Below are 21767 nucleotides of genomic sequence, written 5' to 3'. Positions count from 1 at the left end.
CAATAAATAGGGACTCAATAAATATTCATTTAATCTGTTATCTAGGAATTATAATCATTCATTCATTGAAAATTTCTTAAGTGCCTACTTATGGCCAAGCACTATTCTAAGTGTTGGACACAATAGAGAACTAAACAGAGAGATAAACAATAAGTGAAATAAATGAGTTATTTTGATAATAAATTAGAAGATAATATGAATGCATGACAGGAAATAGAAAAAGAGCAAAGGATGAAAATGAAGGGGCAGGTAGGGCAATTTTTTTTTTTTTTTTTTTGGCTGTGTTGGGTCTTCGTTTCTGCGTGAGGGCTTTCTCTAGTTGCGGCAAGTGGGGGCCACTCTTCATCGCGGTGCGCGGGCCTCTTCACTATCGCGGCCTCTCTTGTTGCGGAGCACAGGCTCCAGACGCGCAGGCTCAGTAGTTGTGGCTCACGGGCCTAGTTGCTCCGCGGCGTGTGGGATCTTCCCAGACCAGGGCTCGAACCCGTGTCCCCTGCATTGGCAGGCAGATTCTCAACCACTGCGCCACCAGGGAAGCCCAGGTAGGGCATTTTTGATCTGGTGCTCTGGGAATGGAACTTGCAAAACCCGTGCTAATTTTGATAATGGTTGCTGTGTACTCCGTTTCTTGAACACTACTTCAGAAGTGTACCCCAAGGACTCATCTTGACTAAAATATGAATGAGGCAGCTGTCCTGGGAGACTGTGATTCCAAACCATGTGTAGCTAAACTTCTCATTTAGTTAAGTGAGACACCTGGTGTGTTAAAGTGTAATGAAGTTTCCTATTACAGAATTTTATATACAGTACAGTAATAAACCTGTTGCTTTAGCTAATGAGAACCTGATTTAATACTCTTTCACCAAATAGTACTGTCAGTATGCCAAACCTGAACTTTAATATACGTGGGTACTTTTAATATATTAGTTTCTGGTAATTTTAGGGATTATTTTTAAAGCTTAACAAATATACTAAATAAAATATCCTGATTTTAGGAAGTAATATAACATTAAATGTCATTTTAGATGTTCCTCTTACTTATCAAGCTGAAGGAAGCCGGCAAGCTCTGAAAGTTTACTTCTACATCGATAGTTATCATTTTGAACAACTGCCTCAAAGGTTGAAAAACGGAGGAGGGTTTAAAATTCATCCTGTTCTTTTTGCACAAGGTAAACTGCTTTCTTTATTATACTTCATGTACTTAAATTATTTTATCTTTATCAATTTTTTAAAATGTAGTTGTAACCATCCTTTTTTTTCATTAATTCAAAAATTTATTATCAGTACCTAGGTAATATGTTTACTGGTGGGAATGTTTGTTAAGGAAAGAATTGCGTATGGTTTAAATATTTATCAAATAGGATTACAGCATTATTTATAGTGGAGAAATAAGGCATGAGTGGCTTAAATAAAGATAAATTAATTTGGCGTAAATAAATTATGGTAGAACCATTAAAATGGGTTGGTTAAGATATTTTATGAGATAGAAGAAGTTTGATAATATACCCACGCAGATTACAAAAAAGAATTTATATTATAGTCTCAATTTACATGTATGTGTATACTTACATGTGTGTAAAATGTATCATTGGATGATTAAATTGATGACATTTTATTCTTTAAGTTTTTTTGCATTGTGTCAACTTTTTTGTCAGTAAAAATGTATTCCTTTCATAATAAAAAAATTGTTTTGGCAAATAAACAATGAGTGTTAACTGCAGTAGAAGAAATTAAGAATAACATGAATAAGAAGATTCTTGCAGTGAAGTGATTTCCCAGGGAAGGTCCTGGATCTTTTTTATTTCTGTGGTCACAAATGCTGCCAGAAAAGATCAGAAATTCAGATTATTGTGTAGTATCTTTTTGTCTATGATTTTTTTTTAATTCATGCTGTGATCAAGATTGTATCAATTTCTCTGAGTGGTACCACAGAACATTTCATTTTTTCTTCTTTTGAGTTTTCAAGACTGCATTGGTATTGCTGTAGAATTTTTATATTCTAATAAAAAATGAGAAGAGTAGAGGAATAAAATCCATCTCAGTAACGGAAGAACAGAGAAGCATATGAAATCTAAATTCACTGCCAAGTGAAAATTCTGCTTTGTACCACATGCATGTTGTTATAATTCTAAAAGATAGAATACTCTTCCTTCAGTTGCCGTAGTTTAAAAACGACTACCTCAGATACTTGGCAAGAATACATTTAAGCAGAGAAAAATTTCAGCACAGAGATCTTAGGAGTTATTAGAAGGTATTTTCATTTATGTGATAGGGTCCATGTAGGTAATAAAAGAATCTGCAATGAAAAGAAATAAAAAAGAAAAAGAAATTGAGCAAAAATAGACCTTTGGAACTATGTTAGGAGAATAATTTAGCCCAAAATATGTTAAAAGCCATTACAGAGATCAGTAGTTTTAGAAGAAAGGAAAGGCTGCTGGTCTGGAATATTAACTTTTATAGGGTTTAACCAGACCTTGCCCTTGTTAAAGGCTCTTCATTTCTTTTCCTTTATTTCTCTGTTTTAAAAAATTCTGTCTTTGAAATCATTACTGAGATGACAGATGGCATTAATCATCTTTTCTAAAAAAGTGATTACATTTGTGACACACCAACCATAAATAGCTGAATATTCATACCCAGCAGCCAGTGTGCATAGGGAAAAAATGATTTTGCAAGTAACCTCTATTTTATAACTGTGGCTAAAGCTAATTTAAAAAGAATCCTGAAATATATATGATTTCAATGAGTACACTATTGCTTTTACAGTGTAACGTAAAGAAAAACTCTAGCAAACATTAGGTTTTAGTATTCACACAGCAGTAAAATATGAAAAATGATTTGATGAGGCGACAGTGGAAACACTTCTGCAGTGGAGGTCACAGATAGGTAAAGAAGACTGGAAAATAGTTTGTCTCATTAAAAATCTGTCAGTGATAAGGTTGTTTATTTAAAGGAGTTGCAGAGGTTCCGCTGCATTCATAAAACTCCCATGAGGAATCATTAGTAACTCTGAGTTTTCATCAGCTTTAGAGAAGCACAGGAAATTCAGCCCTAGTTTGAGCAGCGATTACCATCTGGTAATTGAAAGTGGTGGTAAATGGGAGAGATTCCAAATGGAGTCTATTCCTGGGATGAAAGTTTAATTGAAGGGTTTTAGTTTTGTGGGTATATGAGTCTTTGTTAGCAAATAATAAAGAGAAAAGTAAATGAATTTGAAAATTTCCTGGGAAATATATTAGAGTCAGCGCTCCTAAGGTTGTCCGTGGTACCATGTACCTAGAACAAGAAGCAAATGTCCTGCCTTCTCGTTTTTTCTTGTCTGCATGGATCCTTGGGCAAAGGAGGGCACATGGATGAATGGGGCCCCCTGCAGAGATGGGACCAACTAGTAAATCAGGAATTCCAGGGTTGGAGGCAAGCAGGGTAAACTTTTAGGGAACGTACATTGCTGAAAACCAGAGCTGCTGGAGAAAAAGAGTCTAGGCAGACAAAATGGCAAAAAGGCAGATTTCCAAGGTTAGGAACACAGAAACAGCCAGCCAGAAAAGTCAGCGCAAAGCATAACCAAAATGCTAGAAGGTAAAGATCACGCTAAAGCAGTCTTCTAGAATTACTTCCTACAAGTCAGAGAATTAATCCTTTTAGGATCCCTGAGCCCTTGGTAAGATAAAACAAGTAACTATAAACTGGGTGAAAAATGGGAGTCCAAGGAGGATAGATATCCAGGGTCCCTGGCTTGCTTTCATGCTGTCTCTCCGTGGTTCTCAAGCTGGCTGCCCTTTAATCACCTTGGGAACGTTTTAGAAAATACCCATGCTTGGTTCCTTGGTTCCACACCGAACCAATGAAGTCAGAATCTCTGGGAAGTGGGGCACGAATACCAGTATATTTTAGAAGCTTTCCAGGTGATTCCAATATCCACCAAGAGTGAGAAAGCACAGAGCTATGTGGATTATAAACCACTGTGCAGTTATCTAGTTAATCTTTGCTTAGTTACATTAATCCATTTCACAAGTGTTTGACACTTCCAGATTCTGGGGCGCCGGGGCAATGAGAACTGGGCCTTTTTGCTTCTGCGTTGTTAGGTCATTAGGACTCGGGCTACACCGAGAAGGAGACGTGATTTGGGTGGGACAGTTTATTTTAGCGGAGGCTGAAGATGCCCTGTAGAGCTGACAGCTGAGGGATGTCTTCTGGCCATCACAGCAGCTGGGCGAAGCGCCCTTCGTTTCTGAAAGGGGATCTGAGTGGGTAGCTTTATAGTATCTGCCGTAGTCCGCATCGTGATTTATACCTTTGTGTAGGCAGGGTGTCCTTCCTGACTGTGATGGGCCTCTGTTCCTGGGGGGATAATTTAGCAGCGTATTAGTGGGACAAGCTATAGTCCTTGCTGCTGCACATGGTCTTGGGGCTACAACAGATTCTCATTTTCCCTCTTAGGCCATCCTTTGTACGGTAGCCTTGTTCTCAGCCTGAGCCTCTGCTGGTCTCGGTGGCAAGACTAAGACCTTCAGCCCCAAGAGGCCTGATTCCCTGGTGTCACTATGCCCTTCTCAGGCCAGGATTGCTGCGTGTGTCCATTTACCATCAAACGTGGGCGAGGGGGTACCAAGAGGGACCTGAGCAGATTACCTGGATGCCAGACATATTCCTGCTTGTCCTCGTTATGTAACAGTAGCCCTACTTCCTTATGATGATCAGGGTAGATTATCCTGCCAAGACAGTGATTTCTTTTCTTGTTGGATGGTGCCTTGGCACAAGGAGACTCAGGTGCCTGGGTGTCAGCCAGAGTTTACAGTTCAGTGGGGCCCCTTCTTTGTCTCCTAGGGAAAGTGTGCCCCTTTGGGGATCAGGACCCTTACAACTATGGAGCCAGAACTTCAGGGATGGGAAACACACATTCTCCAAGTGAGCCACTGGAATTGATAAGTTTCCCAACACTGCCATAAAAATGACCACAAACTGGGTGGCTTAAGACAATAGAAATTTATTCTGTCATAGTTCTGGAGGCTAGAAGTCTGAAACCAAGATGTTCACAGGCCATGTCCCCTTGGCAGGCTCTAAGGAAGTATCTTTTCTTAACCCTTCTGGCGTCTGGTGGTTACCAGCATTCCTTGGCTTGTGGCAGCATAATTACAGTCTCTGCCTCTGTCTTCACGTGGCCTTCTTCCCTCTGTGTGTCTGTCTCTTTGTCTCTGTCCAAATCTCCTTTTTCTTAAAAGGACAACAGTCATTGGATTCTGGCGCACCCTAATCCAGTATGACCTCATTTTAATTTGATTTCATCTGTAAGACCCTATATCAAAATTAGGTCACATTTGCAGCCACCGGGGGTTAGGACTTTGTCATATCTTTTTCAGGGATACAATTCAACCCTCCACAGATGCTAGCATGGCTATTTCTGCTTCTACCCTTGGTTCCTAGACCCATGTATTCTACCTCTTTGGGACATGGCATCAGATAAAGGTCTTTTTTTTAGTTATGTACTATGTCCTGGAATGTGGTATCCCTTCGTTGTAAAGTGTTGTTAAGTACCTATTCCCTGAGTCTCTGGTGGTGATTTTCCTTAAACTAAATGGGACATGCAATGCTGGTTCCTTTTCCACAAGCACCTTCTTGGGGATATTTGGTTTCTTCACCCCCTATGCAAAAAGCTGGCACCCAAAACTGTTACTCCTAACTTTTACCTCTTTAAAAGGTGTCTTTCTATTCTCAGAGAATAATTAAAATCACCCAGAAACTTGAGCATTTTCTCTTTTTTAAACAAAAGGGAATATTTTGTTATAAACATTGTCAGTTTCTAAGTTACCTTCATTCATGCGTTTTTTTTTTTTCCTGCAAAATTCTTCTTAAGATCCTTTAAAAGATGAATCCTTTAGTTTTCCATTTGGGTTTTGCACAGTATTTATAATCAAAACATTAAATAGCTTTTGAAAAGAGGAAGGAACAATTCCCAGAGTTGAGATTTCCTGAATGTTAAGAGTGGGTACCTGAGCCTGTGAACCCACCTCTGTTTACAAAGCAGCACAGCCTTTTGCAATGTTGGTCACGGCAACATGGACAAAACTTGCCTTCCTCACAAACGTTGCGACCAATTCTGAGGAATTCTGACCAATTGTGACCATTTCTGGAGATTTGTAACAGTGCGTATGTAGTGTCTTATTTAACCAATAAAGTACCATTGTTGCACTATCAGAAGAGGGTGTTAGTTGATTGACACCATTCTTCAAATTGTTCCTCAGAGATTTCTGATTAACCCCTTTCTTGAAAAAACCATGAAATGCATTTTGAGTGAGTGGAAGAGAGGCTCATTTTCAGTCTTAGAATAATTTAATCTTTAATTTCCGCTAACATTCATTATGTTTTCCTTTTTTATGGACTATACCTACATTTAATGGAATGTTTTGCTTCTAAATTCAAAAGTAGTAGAAGTAAAACAAGCAAACAAATTCGAGTTGTATTTTAAATACTGCTTTTAATTAAGTGCTTTTAAATAAATTAAATATTTATTCAATCAAATATGTCAATACTATTTTTAAGAAATATTATATGGATGAGAATTAAGAAAAGTAGACAAGAAAGTGCGAAAGAGGGGTCAAACGTTGAAGTTTGGACATTATTATATATTTAACCTTTTTTTTTTTTGGCTGAGAATAGAAATTTAGTTTGGTAAAATGTCATTCCACTCTCTTTATTAAAAAAATAGCTATAAATAACCAAACTATTCACCTAAAAAAGGGAATGTTGTTCTCCTTCCTCTGCTTTGCCATGCACAGTTTACTTTTTAAATATAAAACTCATCTTTTTTTTAGTTCATTTCCCTAAAACCCTCTACATGAGCCATAAAATATTGCTGAGACTCTTCACAACACTGTTAAACTCTTTTCTCATTTTTAAAAAAAATTTACATAATTGTGAATCTTAACTGGTGTTAATTTGAAAATGTCATTAAGAAATATAAGGAAAACTTGTTTTTCTATTGTAACAAGCTTTTAGAGCAGGACTGGACATTCTGGCCAAAGCTGAGCCATCAACACTTTATAGAAACTAGATCCCAGGGGTTTTCTTGTTCCCTCCCACTCCCGACCTCCTGCCTCTAGTTCCACTGTTGCCCCTTCCTGGTGGTCACCTTCTGGTCTTTCTGACCTTAAATCACAAATTGAAGTGTCCTTGCCTGGACCTACTCTTAGTTCCCCCAACTTCCTGTTTGGCTAAGCACACTCAAGCATCATCTATATCTCCTGTGGAAACTGAAGTAGATCATGCCTGTGGGGCATTGGGCACCTTGCCTTGTACAGAAAATACATTCCATAAATGATAAGAATAGTCATGGGCTCTCTTAATACTATTATTTAATTTAATTATTTCTCAAGAACCGTAATTAGTAAGTGCTCTTATTTTCCATTTCACAAACGAGGAACCTGAGGATCTCAGATATTAATTAACATGCCCAAGGTCACACTAAGTCACTAAGCAGTGAAAGTTATGGTTTTACTCCAGTGCAAGGACTTTCATTATTAGCTTTACAACTTGGAAGAGGAATTCACATTGAAGTATGACTATTGATAGACGGAATCCTCCTGGAATATTGGCCTTTCGCAAGTAACACTTTGTTAACCGAAGGGAATGTGGCATGTATTTAAGGATTGTTTTATCAGAAAGACTTCCTGTATTTCTTGTGTGTATTCAGGCCCAGAAGCTTGCTGAACCAGTTGTGAATATTCTAACGAAAGCAGAAGTCATAAGGAATAAACAAATAAATAATCCTTGAAAGAAGCCCACAAATTCGATTTTCTGTACTGAAGCAAATGTAGGAAGCTTTCTCTCTAATTTTCCACAAGTGCTTTGCTCAGTTATAAGCCAATAATGCCATTAAAAAAAAATTAAATTTAGCAATACTCTAAAACTTTCGTCATTTCTTCAATGCTCTAGAAATCTGAATAGTTTAGAAAACACAACACACCTAAAATTAATTAGCAGTGACTTTCCTATTTTTGCCACCAAAATGGTGATGTTTTTATCAATTTGAGGAAACATTATTAATTTAGAGACTATTGCATTTAGCAATTTTGAAAGATTATTCTTTTATCCATTTTGAAATAGTCTGCTGAAAATTGAGGCTCATTAATAGTAATAATTTCAAGGGGAAATAATTTACGTTTCCAAATTGGATCCATCACCATTCCTGCCATTTCTGGCAGCCTCTCGAAAGGAAATCTTGTATTTCTAGGCACTTTCCTGTAATTCATTTCCTCTCCAAAAGGTTAAAAGTACCACTGCATAAAGTTTAAAGGAAAAAGAAATAACCAAAAATGTTAGTTATGAAAGAAATATATATTACTCAAAAGACATTTAAAATTAATGGGAAGTTATATATGTGTTTATGCTTATTTATTTTTAACTGAAGTAACTGACCATTGGAGTTGAAGTAGTATTCTAAGATTTCTCTTTATCTATACATCTTTTTTTTTGTTTGTCATTGTTGTTTTTATTTATTTTTTAACATCTTTATTGGAGTATAATTGCTTTACATTGTCGTGTTAGTTGCTGCTGTATAACAAAGTGAATCAGCTATACATATACATATATCCCCATATCTCCTCCCTCTTGCATCTCCCTCCCACCCTCCCTATCCCACCCCTCTAGGTGGTCACAAAGCACTGAGCTGATCTCCCTGTGCTGTGCGGCTGCTTCCCACTAGCTATCTGTTTTACATTTGGTAGTGTATATATGTCCATGCCACTCTCTCACTTCGTCCCAGCTTACCCTTCCCCCTCCCCGTGTCCTAGAGTCCAGTATATATGCGCCACATCTTCTTTATCCATTCGTCTGTCGATGGACACTTAGGTTGCTTCCATGTCCTCGCTATTGTAAATAGTGCTGCAGTGAACATTGTGGTACATGACTCTTTTGGGATTACGGTTTTTTCAGGGTATGTGCCCAGTAGTCGGATTGCTGGATCATATGGTAGTTCTCTTTTTAGTTTTTTAAGGAACCTCCATACTGTTCTCCATAGTAGCTGTATCAATTTACATTCCCACCAAGAGTGCAGGAGGGTTCCCTTTCCTCCACACCCTTTCCAGCATTTATTGTTTGTAGATTTTTTGATGATGGCCATTCTGACTGGTGTGAGGTGATACCTCACTGTAGTTTTGATTTGCATTTCTCTAATGATTAGTGATGTTGAGTATCCTTCATGTGTTTGTTGGCAATCTGTATATCTTCTTTGGAGAAATGTCTGTTTAGGTCTTCTGCCTATTTTTGGATTGGGTTGTTTGTTTGTTTGACATTGAGCTGCATGAGCTGCTTCTTTATTTTGGAGATTAATCCCTTGTCAGTTGCTTCATTTGCAAATATTTTCTCCCATTATGAGTGTTGTCTTTTTGTCTTATTTACGGTTTCCTTTGCTGTGCAAAAGCTTTTAAGTTTCATTAGGTAGCATTTGTTTATTTTTGTTTTTATTTCCATTTCGCTAGGAGGTGGGTCAAAAAGGATCTTGCTATGACTTATGACATAGAGTGTTCAGCCTATGTTTTCCTCTGAGAGTTTTATACTGTCTGGCCTTACATTTAGGTCTTTAATCCATTGTGAGTACATTTTTGTGTTAGGGAATGTTCTAATTTCATTCCTTTACATGTAGCTGTCCAGTTTTCCCAGCACCACTTATTGAAGAGGCTGTCTTTTCTCCATTGTATATACTTGCCTCTTTTATCAAAGGTAAGGTGACCATATGTGCGTGGGTTTAGCTCTGGGCTTTATATCCTGTTCCATTGATCTATATTTCATTTTTGTGCCAGTACCATACTGTCTTGATTACTGTAGCTTTGTAGTATAGTCTGAAGTCAGGGAGCCTGATTCCTCTGGCTCCGATTTTCTTTCTCAAGATTGCTTTGGCTATTTTGGGTCTTTTCTGTTTCCATACAAATTATGAAATTTTTTGTTCTAGTTCTCTGAAAACTGCCTTTGGTAATTTGATAGGGATTGTATTGAATTTGTAGATTGCTTTGGGTAGTATAGTCATTTTTCACAATGCAGATTCTTCCAATCCAAGTACATGGTATATCTCTCCATCTGTTTGTATCATCTTTAATTTCTTTCACCAGTATCTTATAGTTTTCTGCAGCCAGGTCTTTTGTCTCCTTTAGTAGGTTTATTCCTAGGTATTGTATTCTTTTTGTTGCAATGGTAAATGGGAGTGTTTCCTTAATTTCTCTTTCAGATTTTTCATCATTAGTGTATAGGAATGCTAGAGATTTCTATGCATTAATTTTGTATCCTGCTAGTTTACCACATTCATTGATTACCTCTGGTGGTTTTATGGTAGTAGCATCTTTAGGATTCTCTATGTATAGTATCATGTCATTTGCAAACAGTGACAGTTTTACTTCTTCTTTTCCGATTTGGATTCCTTTTATTTCTTTTTCATCTCTGATTGCTGGGGCTAAAGCTTCCAAAACTATGTGGAATAATAGTGGTGAGAGTGCGCAGCCTTGCCTTGTTCCTGATCTTAGTGGAAATGGTTTCAGTTTTTCACCATTGAGAACGATGTCGGCTGTGGTTTTGTCATATATGGCCTTTATTATGTTGAGGTAAGTTCCCTCTATGCCTACTTTCTGGAGGGTTTTTATCATAAATGGGTGTTCAATTTTGTTAAAATCTTTTTCTGCATCTATTGAGATGATCATATGGTTTTTCTCCTTCAATTTGTTAATGTGTTGTATCACATTGATTGATTTGCATATACTGAAGAATCCTTGCATTCCTGGGATAAACCCCGCTTGATCATGGTGTATGATCCTTTTACTGTGCTGTTAGGTTCTGTTTGCTAGTACTTTGTTGCAGATTTTTGCATCTGTGTTCATCAGTGATATTGGCCTGTCGTTTTCTTTTTTTGTGACATCTTTGTCTGCTTTTGGTATCAGGGTGATGGTGGCCTTGTAGAACGAGTTTGGGAGTGTTCCTCCCTCTGCTATATTTTGGAAGAGTTTGAGAAGCTTGGGTGTTAGCTCTTCTCTACATGTTTGGTAGAATTCGCCTGTGAAGCCATCTGGTCCTGGGCTTTTGTTTTTTGGAAGATTTTTAATCACAGTTTCAATTTCAGTGCTTGTGATTGGTCTGTTTATATTTTCTATTTCTTCTTGTTTCAGTCTTGGAAGGTTGTGCTTTTCTAAGAATTTGTCTGTTTCTTCCAGGTTGTCCATTTTATTGGCACAGAGTTGCTTGTAGTAATCTCTCATGATCCTTTGTATTTCTGCAGTGTCAGTTGTTACTTCTCCTTTTTCATTTCTAATTCTATTGATTTGAGTCTTCCCCCTTTTTTTCTTGATGACTCTGGCTAATAGTTTATCAATTTTGTTTATCTTCTCAAAGAACCAGCTTTTAGTTTTATTGATCTTTGCTATTGTTTCCTTCATTTCTTTTTCATTTATTTCTGATCTGATATTTATGATTTCTTTCCTTCTGCTAACTTTGGGGTTTTTTGTTCTTCTTTCTCTAATTGCTTTAGGTGTAAGGTTAGGTTATTTATTTGAGATGTTTCTTGTTTCTTGAGGTAGGATTGTATTGCTATAAACTTCCCTCTTAGAACTGCTTTTGCTGCATCCCGTAGGGTTTGAGCCATCGTGTTTTCATTGTCATTTGTCTCTAGGTTTTTTTTGATTTCCTCTTTGATTTCTTTAGTGATCTCTTGGTTATTTAGTAGTGTATTGTTTAGCCTCCATGGGTTTGTATTTCATACAGTTTTTTTCCTGTAATTGATATCTAGTCTCATAGCATTGTGGTCGGAAAAGATACTTGATATGATTTCAATTTTCTTAAATTTACCAAGGCTTGCTTTGTGGCCCAAGATATGAACTATCCTGGAGAATGTTCCATGAGCACTTGAGAAGAAAGTGTATTCTGTTGTTTTTGGATGGAACATCCTATAAATATCAATTAAGTCCATCTTGTTTAATGTGTCATTTAAAGCTTGTGTTTCCTTATTTATTTTCATTTTGGATTATCTGTCCATTGGTGAAAGTGGGGTGTTAAAGTCCCCACTATGATTGTGTTACTTTGATTTCCCCTTTTATGGCTGTTAGCATATGCCTTAAGTATTGGGGTGCTCCTATGTTGGGTGCATAAATATTTACAATTGTTACATCTTCTTCTTGTATTGATCCCTTGATCATTATGTAGTGTCCTTCTTTGTCTCTTGTAATAGTCTTTATTTTAAGGTCAGTTTTGTCTGATATCAGAATTGCTACTCCAGCTTTCTTTTGATTTCCATTTGCATGGAATATCTTTTTCCATCCCCTCACTGTCAGTCTGTATGTGTCCCTAGGTCTGAAGTGGGTCTCTTGTAGACAGCATATATACGGGTCTTGTTTTTTTATCCATTCAGCCAGTCTATGTCTTTTGGTTGGAGCATTTAATCCATTTACATTTAAGGTAATTATCGATATGTATGTTCCTATTACCATTTTCTTAATTGTTTTGGGTTTGTTATTGCAGGTGTTTTCCTTCTCTTGTGTTTCCTGCCTAGAGAAGTTCCTTTAGCATTTGTTGTAAAGCTGGTTTGGTGGTGCTGAATTCTCTTAGCTTTTGCTTTTCTGTAAAGATTTTAATTTCTCCTTCAAATCTGAATGAGATCCTTGCTGGGTAGAGTAATCTTCGTTGTAGGTTTTTCCCTTTCATGACTTTAAATATGTCCTGCCACTCCCTTCTGGCTTGCAGAGTTTCTGCTGAAAGATCAGCTGTTAACCTTATAGCGATTCCTTTGTATGTTATTTGTTGTTTTCCCCTTGCTGCTTTTAATGTTTTTTCTTTATATTTAATTTTTGATTGTTTGATTAATATGTGTCTTGCCGTGTTTCTCCTTGGATTTATCCTGTATGGGACTCTCTGTGCTTCCTGGACTTGATTGAGTATTACCTTTCCCATATTAGGGAAGTTTTCAACTATAATCTCTTCAAATATTTTCTCAGTCCCTTTCTTTTTCTCTTCTTCTTCTGGGACTCCTATAATTCAAATGTTGGTGCAGTTAATGTTGTCCCAGAGGTCTCTGAGACTGTCCTCAATTCTTTTCATTCTTTTTTCTTTATTCTGCTCTGCGGTAATTATTTCCACTATTTTATCTTCCAGGTCACTTATCCGTTTTTCTGCCTCAGTTATTCTGTTATTGATACCTTCTAGAGAATTTTTAATTTCATTTATTGTGTTGTTTATCATTGTTTGTTTGCTCTTTAGTTCTTCTAGGTCCTTGTTGAACGTTTCTTGTATTTTCTGCATTCTATTTCCTAGATTTCGGATCATTTTCCTATCATTACTCTTAATTCTTTTTCAGGTAGACTGCCTATTTCCTCTTCATTTGTTTGGTCTGTTGGGTTTTTACCTTGCTCCTTATCTGCTGCGTATTTCTCTGTCTTCTCATTTTGCTAACTTACTGTGTTTGGGGTCTCCTTTTCGCAGACTGCAGGTTCATACTTCCCATTTTTTTTTGGTGTCTGCCCCCTGTGGGTAAGGTTGGTTCAGTGGGTTGTGTAGCCTTCCTGGTAGAGGGGGCTGGTGCCTGTGTTCTGGTGGATGAGGCTGGATCTTGTCTTTCTGGTGGGTAGGACCGCGTCTGGTGGTGTCTTTTGGGGTGTCTGTGACCTTATTATGATTGTAGGCAGCCTCTCTTCTAATGGGTGAGGTTGTGTTCCTGTCTTGCTAGTTGTTTGGCATGGGATGTCCAGCACTTGAGCTTGCTGGTCATTGAGTGGAGCTGGGCCTTAGTGTTGAGACAGAGGTCTCTGGGAGAGCTCTCGCCAATTAATGTTACATGGGGCCAGGAGGTCTCTGGTGGACCAATGTCCTGAACTCGGCTCTCCCACCTCAGAGGCTCAGGCCTGACACCTGGGCAGAGCACCAAGACCCTGTCAGCCACACAGCTCAGAAAAAAAGGGAGAAAAAAAAGAAAGGAAAAAATAAAATAAAGTTATTAAAATAAAAAATTTTTTTAAAATTATTAAAATAAAAAGTAATAAAAAATAGAAAATAAAAATAAAAAATAAAAAAGGAGAGCAACCAAACCAATAAACAAATCAACCAATGATAACAAGCGCTAAAAACTAAACTAATATAAACATATAAATCAGAAAGTAGTCAGTCACGTACAGCAAACTCCCAGTCTACAGTTGCTCCCAAAGTCCACCACCTCAATTTTTGCATAATTCATTGCATATTCAGGTATTCCACAGATGTAGGGTACCTCAGGTTGACTGTGGGGATTTAATCCGCTGCTCCTGAGCTTGCGCAGAGAAATTTCCCTTTCTCTTCTTTGTTCGCACAGCTCCCGGGGTTCAGCTTTGGATTTGGCCTCGCCTCTGCGTGTAGGTCACCTGAGGGCGTCTGTTCTTCGCTCAGACACGACAGGGTTAAAGGAGCAGCTGTTAAGAGGGCTCTGGTTCTCTCAGGCTGGGGGGACGGAGGGGTACGGAATGCGGGGCGAGCCTGTGGTGGCAGAGGCCAGCTTGACGTTGCAGCAGCCTGAGGCGCCCCCTGCGTTCTCCCGGGGAAGTTGTCCCTGGATCCCAGGATCCTGGCGGTGGCGGGCTGCACAGGCTCCCGGGAGGGGCGGTGTGGAGAGTGACCTGTGCTCGCACACAGGGTTCTTGGTGGCGGCAGCAGCAGCCCCAGCGTCTCATGCCTGTCTCTGGGGTCCGCGCTGATAGCCGCGGCTCGCGCCCATCTCTGGAGCTCTTTTAGGTGGTGCTCTGAATCTCCTCTCCTTGCGCACCCCAAAACAATGGTCTCTTGCCTCTTAGGCGGTTCCAGACTTTTTCCTGGACTCCCTCCCGGCTAGCTGTGGTGCACTAGCCCCCTTCAGGCTGTGTTCACGCAGCCAACCCCAGTCCTCTCCCTGTGATCCGACCTCCGAAGCCCGAGTCTCAGCTCCCAGCCCCCGCCCGCCTCGGCAGGTGAACAGACAAGCCTCTCGGGCTGGTGAGTGCTGGTCAGCAGTGCTCCTCTGTGCGGGAATCTCTCCGCTTTGCCCTCTTCACCGCTGTTGCTGCGCTCTCCTCCGTGGCTCCAAAGCTTCCCCCCCTCCGCCACCCGCAGTCTTCACCCGCGAAGGGGCTTCCTAGTGTGTTGAAGCTTTTCCTCCTTCACAGCTCCCTCCCAGAGGTGCAGGTCCCATCCCTATTCTTTTGTCTCTGTTTTTTCTTTTTTCTTTTGCCCTACCCAGGTGCGTGGGGAGTTTCTTGCCTTTTGGGAAGTCTGAGGTCTTCTGCCAGCGTTCAGTAGGTGTTCTGTAGGAGTTGTTCCACGTATAGACGTATTTCTGGTGTATTTGTGGGGAGGAAGACGATCTCCACGTCTTACTACTCCGCCATCTTGAAGGTCCTCCTCCTTTATCTATACTTCTTATTTCATAATCTAATTGCAGCTGCAAGAGAATGTGAATATGCATGGAGAGTGACAAATTCAATTTTTTTACTCTTATGTATGTTAATACACATTTCTGCCTCTCATTCATGTCCATATATATGTATATATATGTTGTGTTTATATATGTGTATATATACATTTGTGTGTTTATATATGTGTAAATAATATATATTAAGTTTGAGTTTAGCTTCGCAAAGAACATATACAAAATTTTTAAAAGAATAGAAGACAGTGTAAGTTAGAAATTACCTTTGCCTACTTAACAGAGATAATTACCAAATGTTTGATATTTATTTTGAGCAGAAAAATGATTTTTATTTATTTTTGGACTGGTTAAAGCTTGTTTCTTGCATATGTGGTCATATTTGGTGCTGTTTAATACATTTACTAATAATAAGATTACACTAACTGTGGAGAAATTGTGTTATAAAATCACATGAAAAGTACATTTACTTGTTTTCACAGCACTGGAGAGCATGGAAGGATATTATTATAGAGACAATGTTTTGGTGGAAGAATTTCAAGCCCAAATAAATGCAGCCTCCCTGGAAAAGGTCAAACAGTACAACCAGAAGCTCAGGTATGTCATTGTTCAATTAACAGAAGAACTTCCAGTTTTAACAAGAGCAGATGAATAAAGCTTTTGATGTTATTCATTGTATTAGATGATTGATGATGATATTTCTTTTGATATAAAGTCCTCTTATTTAGGGTTTAATGTTTCAGATATTCTAAGGGGTACACTTTTTGCAAATAAAGTAGAAAAAAATTTTAAAACTTTTCATGCTGTTGTCTTAATTTCTGAAGAAGATCAAGAGATTAATTATTTAGTAGACCGTTTCCAGGAAGAAAAAGCATTGCTTTATAGTGGTGTCTCCTAGGAGGTTCAGTGGATTAAAGGTAAAATAGGTTCCTTTATGTACCATTAAACAGCTGGCACCCTGACACCAAGAGATGAATATGTTTAACATGGAAGATATGATAAAAAAGGTACTACTTGGTATTGGAAAAAGTATCTACTTTCAGATAATACTACGTTTTATTGTTTTTTCCTCTAAAAATAATCTTGCTGGTATTATGATCAATGGCAGGGAAAAATTAACCACAGTAAGTGAAAGGGAAATGTATTATAATTTAGAAGCTTCAATTTTCAACCAATTATTAGCATATATAGCTCCCTTTTATAAGTTACTGTGTTAACAGGTCACCTTTTAAAATTACTAACCGATTATGGCTTGTATTTTTAAAAGAAAAATACATTTGTTCTACCGTAGGCCTTAGTAACTCAAAAATACTATTGTGATTTTTTTTTTTTTTTGGTTTTGTCTACGATATGGCTAAACCGTGAAGATAAATTAACTCCTAAAATTCCTGGTGCGTGGAGGCGTTGGTTCTTGTGATTACCACCGGGTCGGCTTTGTTTCACTTTGAATGCATTATCCCCTTACCCTCACCTCACACAAACCTGTCCCTTTTCCTAGGTTCTTTATTTCATACCATCATTTTGTCATCTTCTCAAGTTCTCAGCCTCAAACCCCCAATATCTGTTTGATTTCTCATTTTCTTTTGCTCCTAAAATGTAGTTGGAGATCCTGATGATTCTGACTAAAATGTCTCTTAGACTGCCCTAATTTTATTACCTTGTCTAGATCACTATTTCTTTAAGACATATAATGGACTGACCCCTTTCACAGGAAAAAAAAAAAAAAAAAGTGAAAATTGAATTCTTCAATACCGTGTCTCCTAAGAAATACTGACTTAAGAAGATAAGTCGCATCTTGTGAACATCTCTCATTTGAGTACCATTAGCATAAAAGAAAAGTTTTGCCTTCATAACTGATAAAATATATTCTTAGGTTATCTTTCAAATAAGGATACAAAATGAAAGCATTTATATAGAACATGTGGGCCCTGAGAATACATCCCCAGAGTTCAGTTTGAGAAAATGGGTCTGGACCATTGCCGTAGCATCCTAAATGATCTCCCGTCTCTAAGAACCAGTGTTGTTCTAATCTACTTAGGATTTTGCTTCCAGATAATAATTTTAAACTATGTGTCTTACCACGTCACTCTTCTGCTCGAAGCATTTAGTGATTTCTTATTTCCCCCAAAAGGAGTCACAGGCTCCTTAGCCTGGCAGTCAAGGTCTTTTATGACTTGGTCTAAGACTTCCTTTCTCTGCCTGTGTGCCAGCCAGGCCGTACTCCCTTCGTTTCTAACCACACCCTCGACTGTCCTTCTTCCCTGACTTTCCACACTTCACTTAGCATCTGCTTCCTGTCTCCAAATGTCTATAAAGCTACTATTTATATGAGTCAATATCCAACTCTAAGATAGTGTCCTTCATAAAATATTTTTCTTCTATTATTGGGCTGGGATGAGGCCCGGGTATCCAATTTTTTAGAAGTCGCCTAGGAGATTGAATTGAAAACCAGTTCCCTGGATCGGGGAGTCAAAGAATGATCCTCAGACCAGCAGCATCAGTATCATCTGCAAACTTGTTAAAAACATCTCCTGGGGGCTTCCCTGGTGGCGCAGTGGTTGAGAATCTGCCTGCCAGTGCAGGGGACACGGGTTCGAGCCCTGGTCTGGGAAGATCCCACATGCCGCAGAGCAACTGGGTCCGTGAGCCACAATTACTGAGCCTGCGCGTCTGGAGCCTGTGCTCTGCAACAAGTGAGGCTGCGGTGGTGAGAGGCCCGCGCACCGCGATGAAGAGTGACCCCCGCTTGCCACCACTAGAGAAAGCCCTCACACAGAAACGAGGACCCAACACAGCCATAAATAAATAAATTAAATAAATTTAAAAAAAAAAGCTTGCCTTCAATTTAAAAAAGAAAATATCTCCTGGGTGGGCCCAGCAATATGTGTTGGGACAAGCCTTCTGGGTGATTTTCATCAACTCACACTCAAATTTCAGAGTCACTGCCTGAGGCTAAATGAATGTCAGATTTCCCTTCCAGTCTTCCATTTTAATACTTTCTTTTACTTTATGGCTATCATAGAATTCAGTTCTTCTTCCTGATGATACAGTTACGTGTACAGATTCCTTATCTTCTTTATTCTGTTGTAAGCTCTTTTGAGATGAGGGTTAAGTTTATCTTACTGTTTCCCATTGCGTTTATCAAAGTATTTTGCATAGGAAGCTCTCCATAAGTATATGTTTAGTTGCATTAAATTATCTAGCTATAACTAGCAGAGAGAAGCGGGGGACGAGGCATAGCTTTCACATGCCTGTGGATCTTTTTTTTAAACAGAAATATATGCTCATATATAACAGATACATGAAAAGATGTTTAAGATTCTTTGTTAAGAAAAACAGCCTGTGTGCATTAATTGCATGCTATCCTCTTCACATAAGAAAACATTTTAATGTATCTTTCCTGAAGAAAGCAGTTTTAAAAGTACAGACTTCTCGGTACAAATTGTGTGCCCTTGTCAGCAGTTGCCAGCTATATATCCTTCTTGCTGCATATTAGATTTCCTTTGCACAGGAAGACAATTATCTTCCTCTTCACTCCCAGTAATGCCTTCTCTTCCTGCTGATTTCTTGAATAAGGGTGTTAATTTCTTCCTTAATTTTTCCTGTTACTTGTAACCACAAAGACTCAGAGATTGCTTTTGAACAATCTGTTCTTGGTTTTCAGAGCCAAAGGCTGACATTGACCATTTCTTTAAAGGAGCTCTTAATGTCTGCCTTAAAAAAAAATAGCCCTCAGGTGTCGCTAGTTCCTCATAGCCCTAGAGCCTTTTTAACACTTTCACTGAAAACCGTTTCATTCTGGATGTTAATTTGTTTATTTACTAATTAGACATCAGAAAAGGCCTCACAACAAACAAACATAAGGAAATAAGAAATCACTAAATGCTTTGAGCAGAAGAGTGACGTGGTAAGACACATGGTTTAACATTATTATCTGGAAGCAAACATACAAAGGCCTTACAACAAACAAACATAAATAAGCTAATCTTTTATTGGAAAGCATTGTTTAGATTACAAGTTTCAGAAACCAAACTCAAACTGGCATAAACGAAATAATGGCTTGGCTTATTTCACAGGTATATCCAGGGGATATGACTGCTTCAGGCACAGCTGGATCCAGGGGTACGGGTCTTCAAGATACTCTTTCTCTCTCTGTCTCTTCTTGGTACTCCTTTCCTCTGTGTGGGCTTCATTTTCAGGCAGACTTGTTTCACATTTGGGTTAAAGATGGTCACTACAGACCAGTGTTGCATTCAAAGAAGAAGAGAAGGTGCCCCCTCCATCCCTCCCACCCCCAACAACTAAAGGTTCCAGCAAAGGACCTGGTCTCATTAGCCAGACCTGAGTCATGTGCCTGTTCCTAGGTGGGCTTAGCATCACAGAAGACCGGTGGGCTGTCACAGAAAGCACAGGGTAAGAATACTGGACAAGCTGAAACAATGGATTCCACTTCAGTTACAGAGGTTTCTTCAGAACAGCAAAGAATAGGTGGAAATAATTTGCTACTTAAAAGAAAATATAATGTAGCCATAATACCTACCAATTTTTAAGAACACGTTAGAAGTCAGTAACAATACTAGGTAAGTTATATGGATTATTTAATAAGCCAGTGAGTCCTGTATTATCATTTCCATTTTAAAGAGAAGTTACACAAGTTTACCCAGATAATAAGTGGTGAAACCAGGATTTAAATCAAAGACGTTTTTCTCTTTAAAGTCCATAATTTTTGTACTATATTAGGCCATCTCAGTGAATGGAGTGAACATTATACATTACAAACAAATTTTCTGTTACGAAGGTTTGGTGTCAGATATTATCAAATGCCTCCAATTGCTCTGATTCTATACCATTTCTTCACTGAATGTTCATGAGGTTTCCATTCTTGTGAGAATGGGCAAGACAAAAAAATGAGCAAATAAATCCATAAACAACGTATTGCAGATAGTGAAAAGTGCAATGAAGAAAATCTAAAACTAGTTTCTATAGTAGGAGGTTGGTCATTTAGAGCAGGTAGTTAGGAAGGACTTAAACATTAGATGGTATTTCTTTTTTTTTTTTGGTCATGTAGAGTGGCATTCGGGATCTTAGTTCCCCGACCAGGGATCGAACCCGTGCCCCCTGCACTGGAAGCGAGGAGTCTTAACCACTGGACCACCAGGGAAGTCCCTTAGGTGGTATTTGAAAGGAACCTGAATCACAGCTAGATGGCCTTGCCAGAGTATGGGGGAAGATCTTTCCCAAAGCAGAGAATTGACGCATACAGGTCATGGCAATAAGTTATCATGTGTGAGGAAGACAAAGGTGGCCAGGGCGATCCTAGCACATTGAGAAGGATGATAGGTGTTGAGAGAGATGTGTAGGGGTCTGGTTATGTAGGGCTGTAGGCCATTGTGGAGGTTTGGATTTTATTGTAAGGGAAGAAGCCATTGGAACGGTTTTTATTGAATTCCTGCTGTCCAGTTATATCTCATGCATCTGTTGCAAATAAAATTCAACTGGTTGAAGTCTTCAGGAAGCAGTAGTGAAGCATGCCGAAGCCAGCTGGCTGTTCTGAGAGTTTCTCCTCCAGTCTCCAGGGGAATTCAGACGAGGCTGTACACCCGGGGACTCTTTGCCACGTGCGTCAGAGCCCTGACACTGGTTGCCTGCAGACACCCTGGGTTAGTTGTTACCCCCAGTGAACAGGATCGAGCCAGCAGAAATGTCTTACAGCTGTTTCTAAAATAGATCCTCCTGTGCCAAGTCAGGTAAAGTTCTTCATTGATTTCCTTCAGACTCTTTAAGAAGTCCAGCATGTAAATGTCTAACTCAGAAATTCTAACCAAGGAATTCCGGAGGAGGGGCATTCTTATTCCCTACCTTCACCACGCTCATGCTATTTTATTCTCTCTTTTCTAACTGAGGCTTTCCTTTGTATTTCCTCTGGCCATGAGCCATCATCCCCATTAGCCTCATTTTTTCCTACCTTACGTAAATGTAATTTACCATTACCAAACCCTTTCATTTTAATGTATCCTGTTTATTGGCAGAAGGCACCACTGCATGGTGACTAATGAGATAAATGTAAATGTGGATAATATTCCTCGTATTAAATTACTCCTTTCAGTTTGAGGGGTCTAGATGAGCTTTTTTCAAATATTATTTTCAGTATAAAGTCAACATTAAAATAAAAAAGAAAAATCAAAAGGAAACAAGTTGTATATTAGTTACTGAGACCATTTAATATTTTGGTAAAGCTTCATACTGAATTTCTTAGGGCTTATGATTTGGGATATCTAAATGTAAATTCATCATCTTTACAGAAAGCAGACAAATAAATTATTCAAAGCATATATTCCCTTAAGGTGTGCCTTTTTCAATAAAGAATGGCACA

The 21767-nt window shown here is 38.7% G+C and overlaps 1 protein-coding gene across 2 annotated transcripts in view; it reads left to right on the top strand.

Moving 5' to 3' along the window:
- The window catches only part of PREX2 (phosphatidylinositol-3,4,5-trisphosphate dependent Rac exchange factor 2), a 287018-nt gene that overhangs the window by 197883 nt on the left and 67368 nt on the right, over positions 1-21767 (top strand). For both annotated transcript variants that reach the window (XM_036830767.1, XM_036830768.1), the window contains 2 exons: positions 1026-1169; positions 15877-15991. In XM_036830767.1, the coding sequence (XP_036686662.1) occupies positions 1026-1169; positions 15877-15991 (259 nt within the window). The remainder of the gene's footprint in view (positions 1-1025; positions 1170-15876; positions 15992-21767) is intronic.

Source organism: Balaenoptera musculus, chromosome 17, assembly GCF_009873245.2.
Source record: "Balaenoptera musculus isolate JJ_BM4_2016_0621 chromosome 17, mBalMus1.pri.v3, whole genome shotgun sequence".
Lineage (NCBI taxonomy): Eukaryota > Metazoa > Chordata > Mammalia > Artiodactyla > Balaenopteridae > Balaenoptera > Balaenoptera musculus.
Note: the sequence above shows the minus strand (reverse complement) of the source record. Positions and strands in the feature narration are given on the sequence as shown.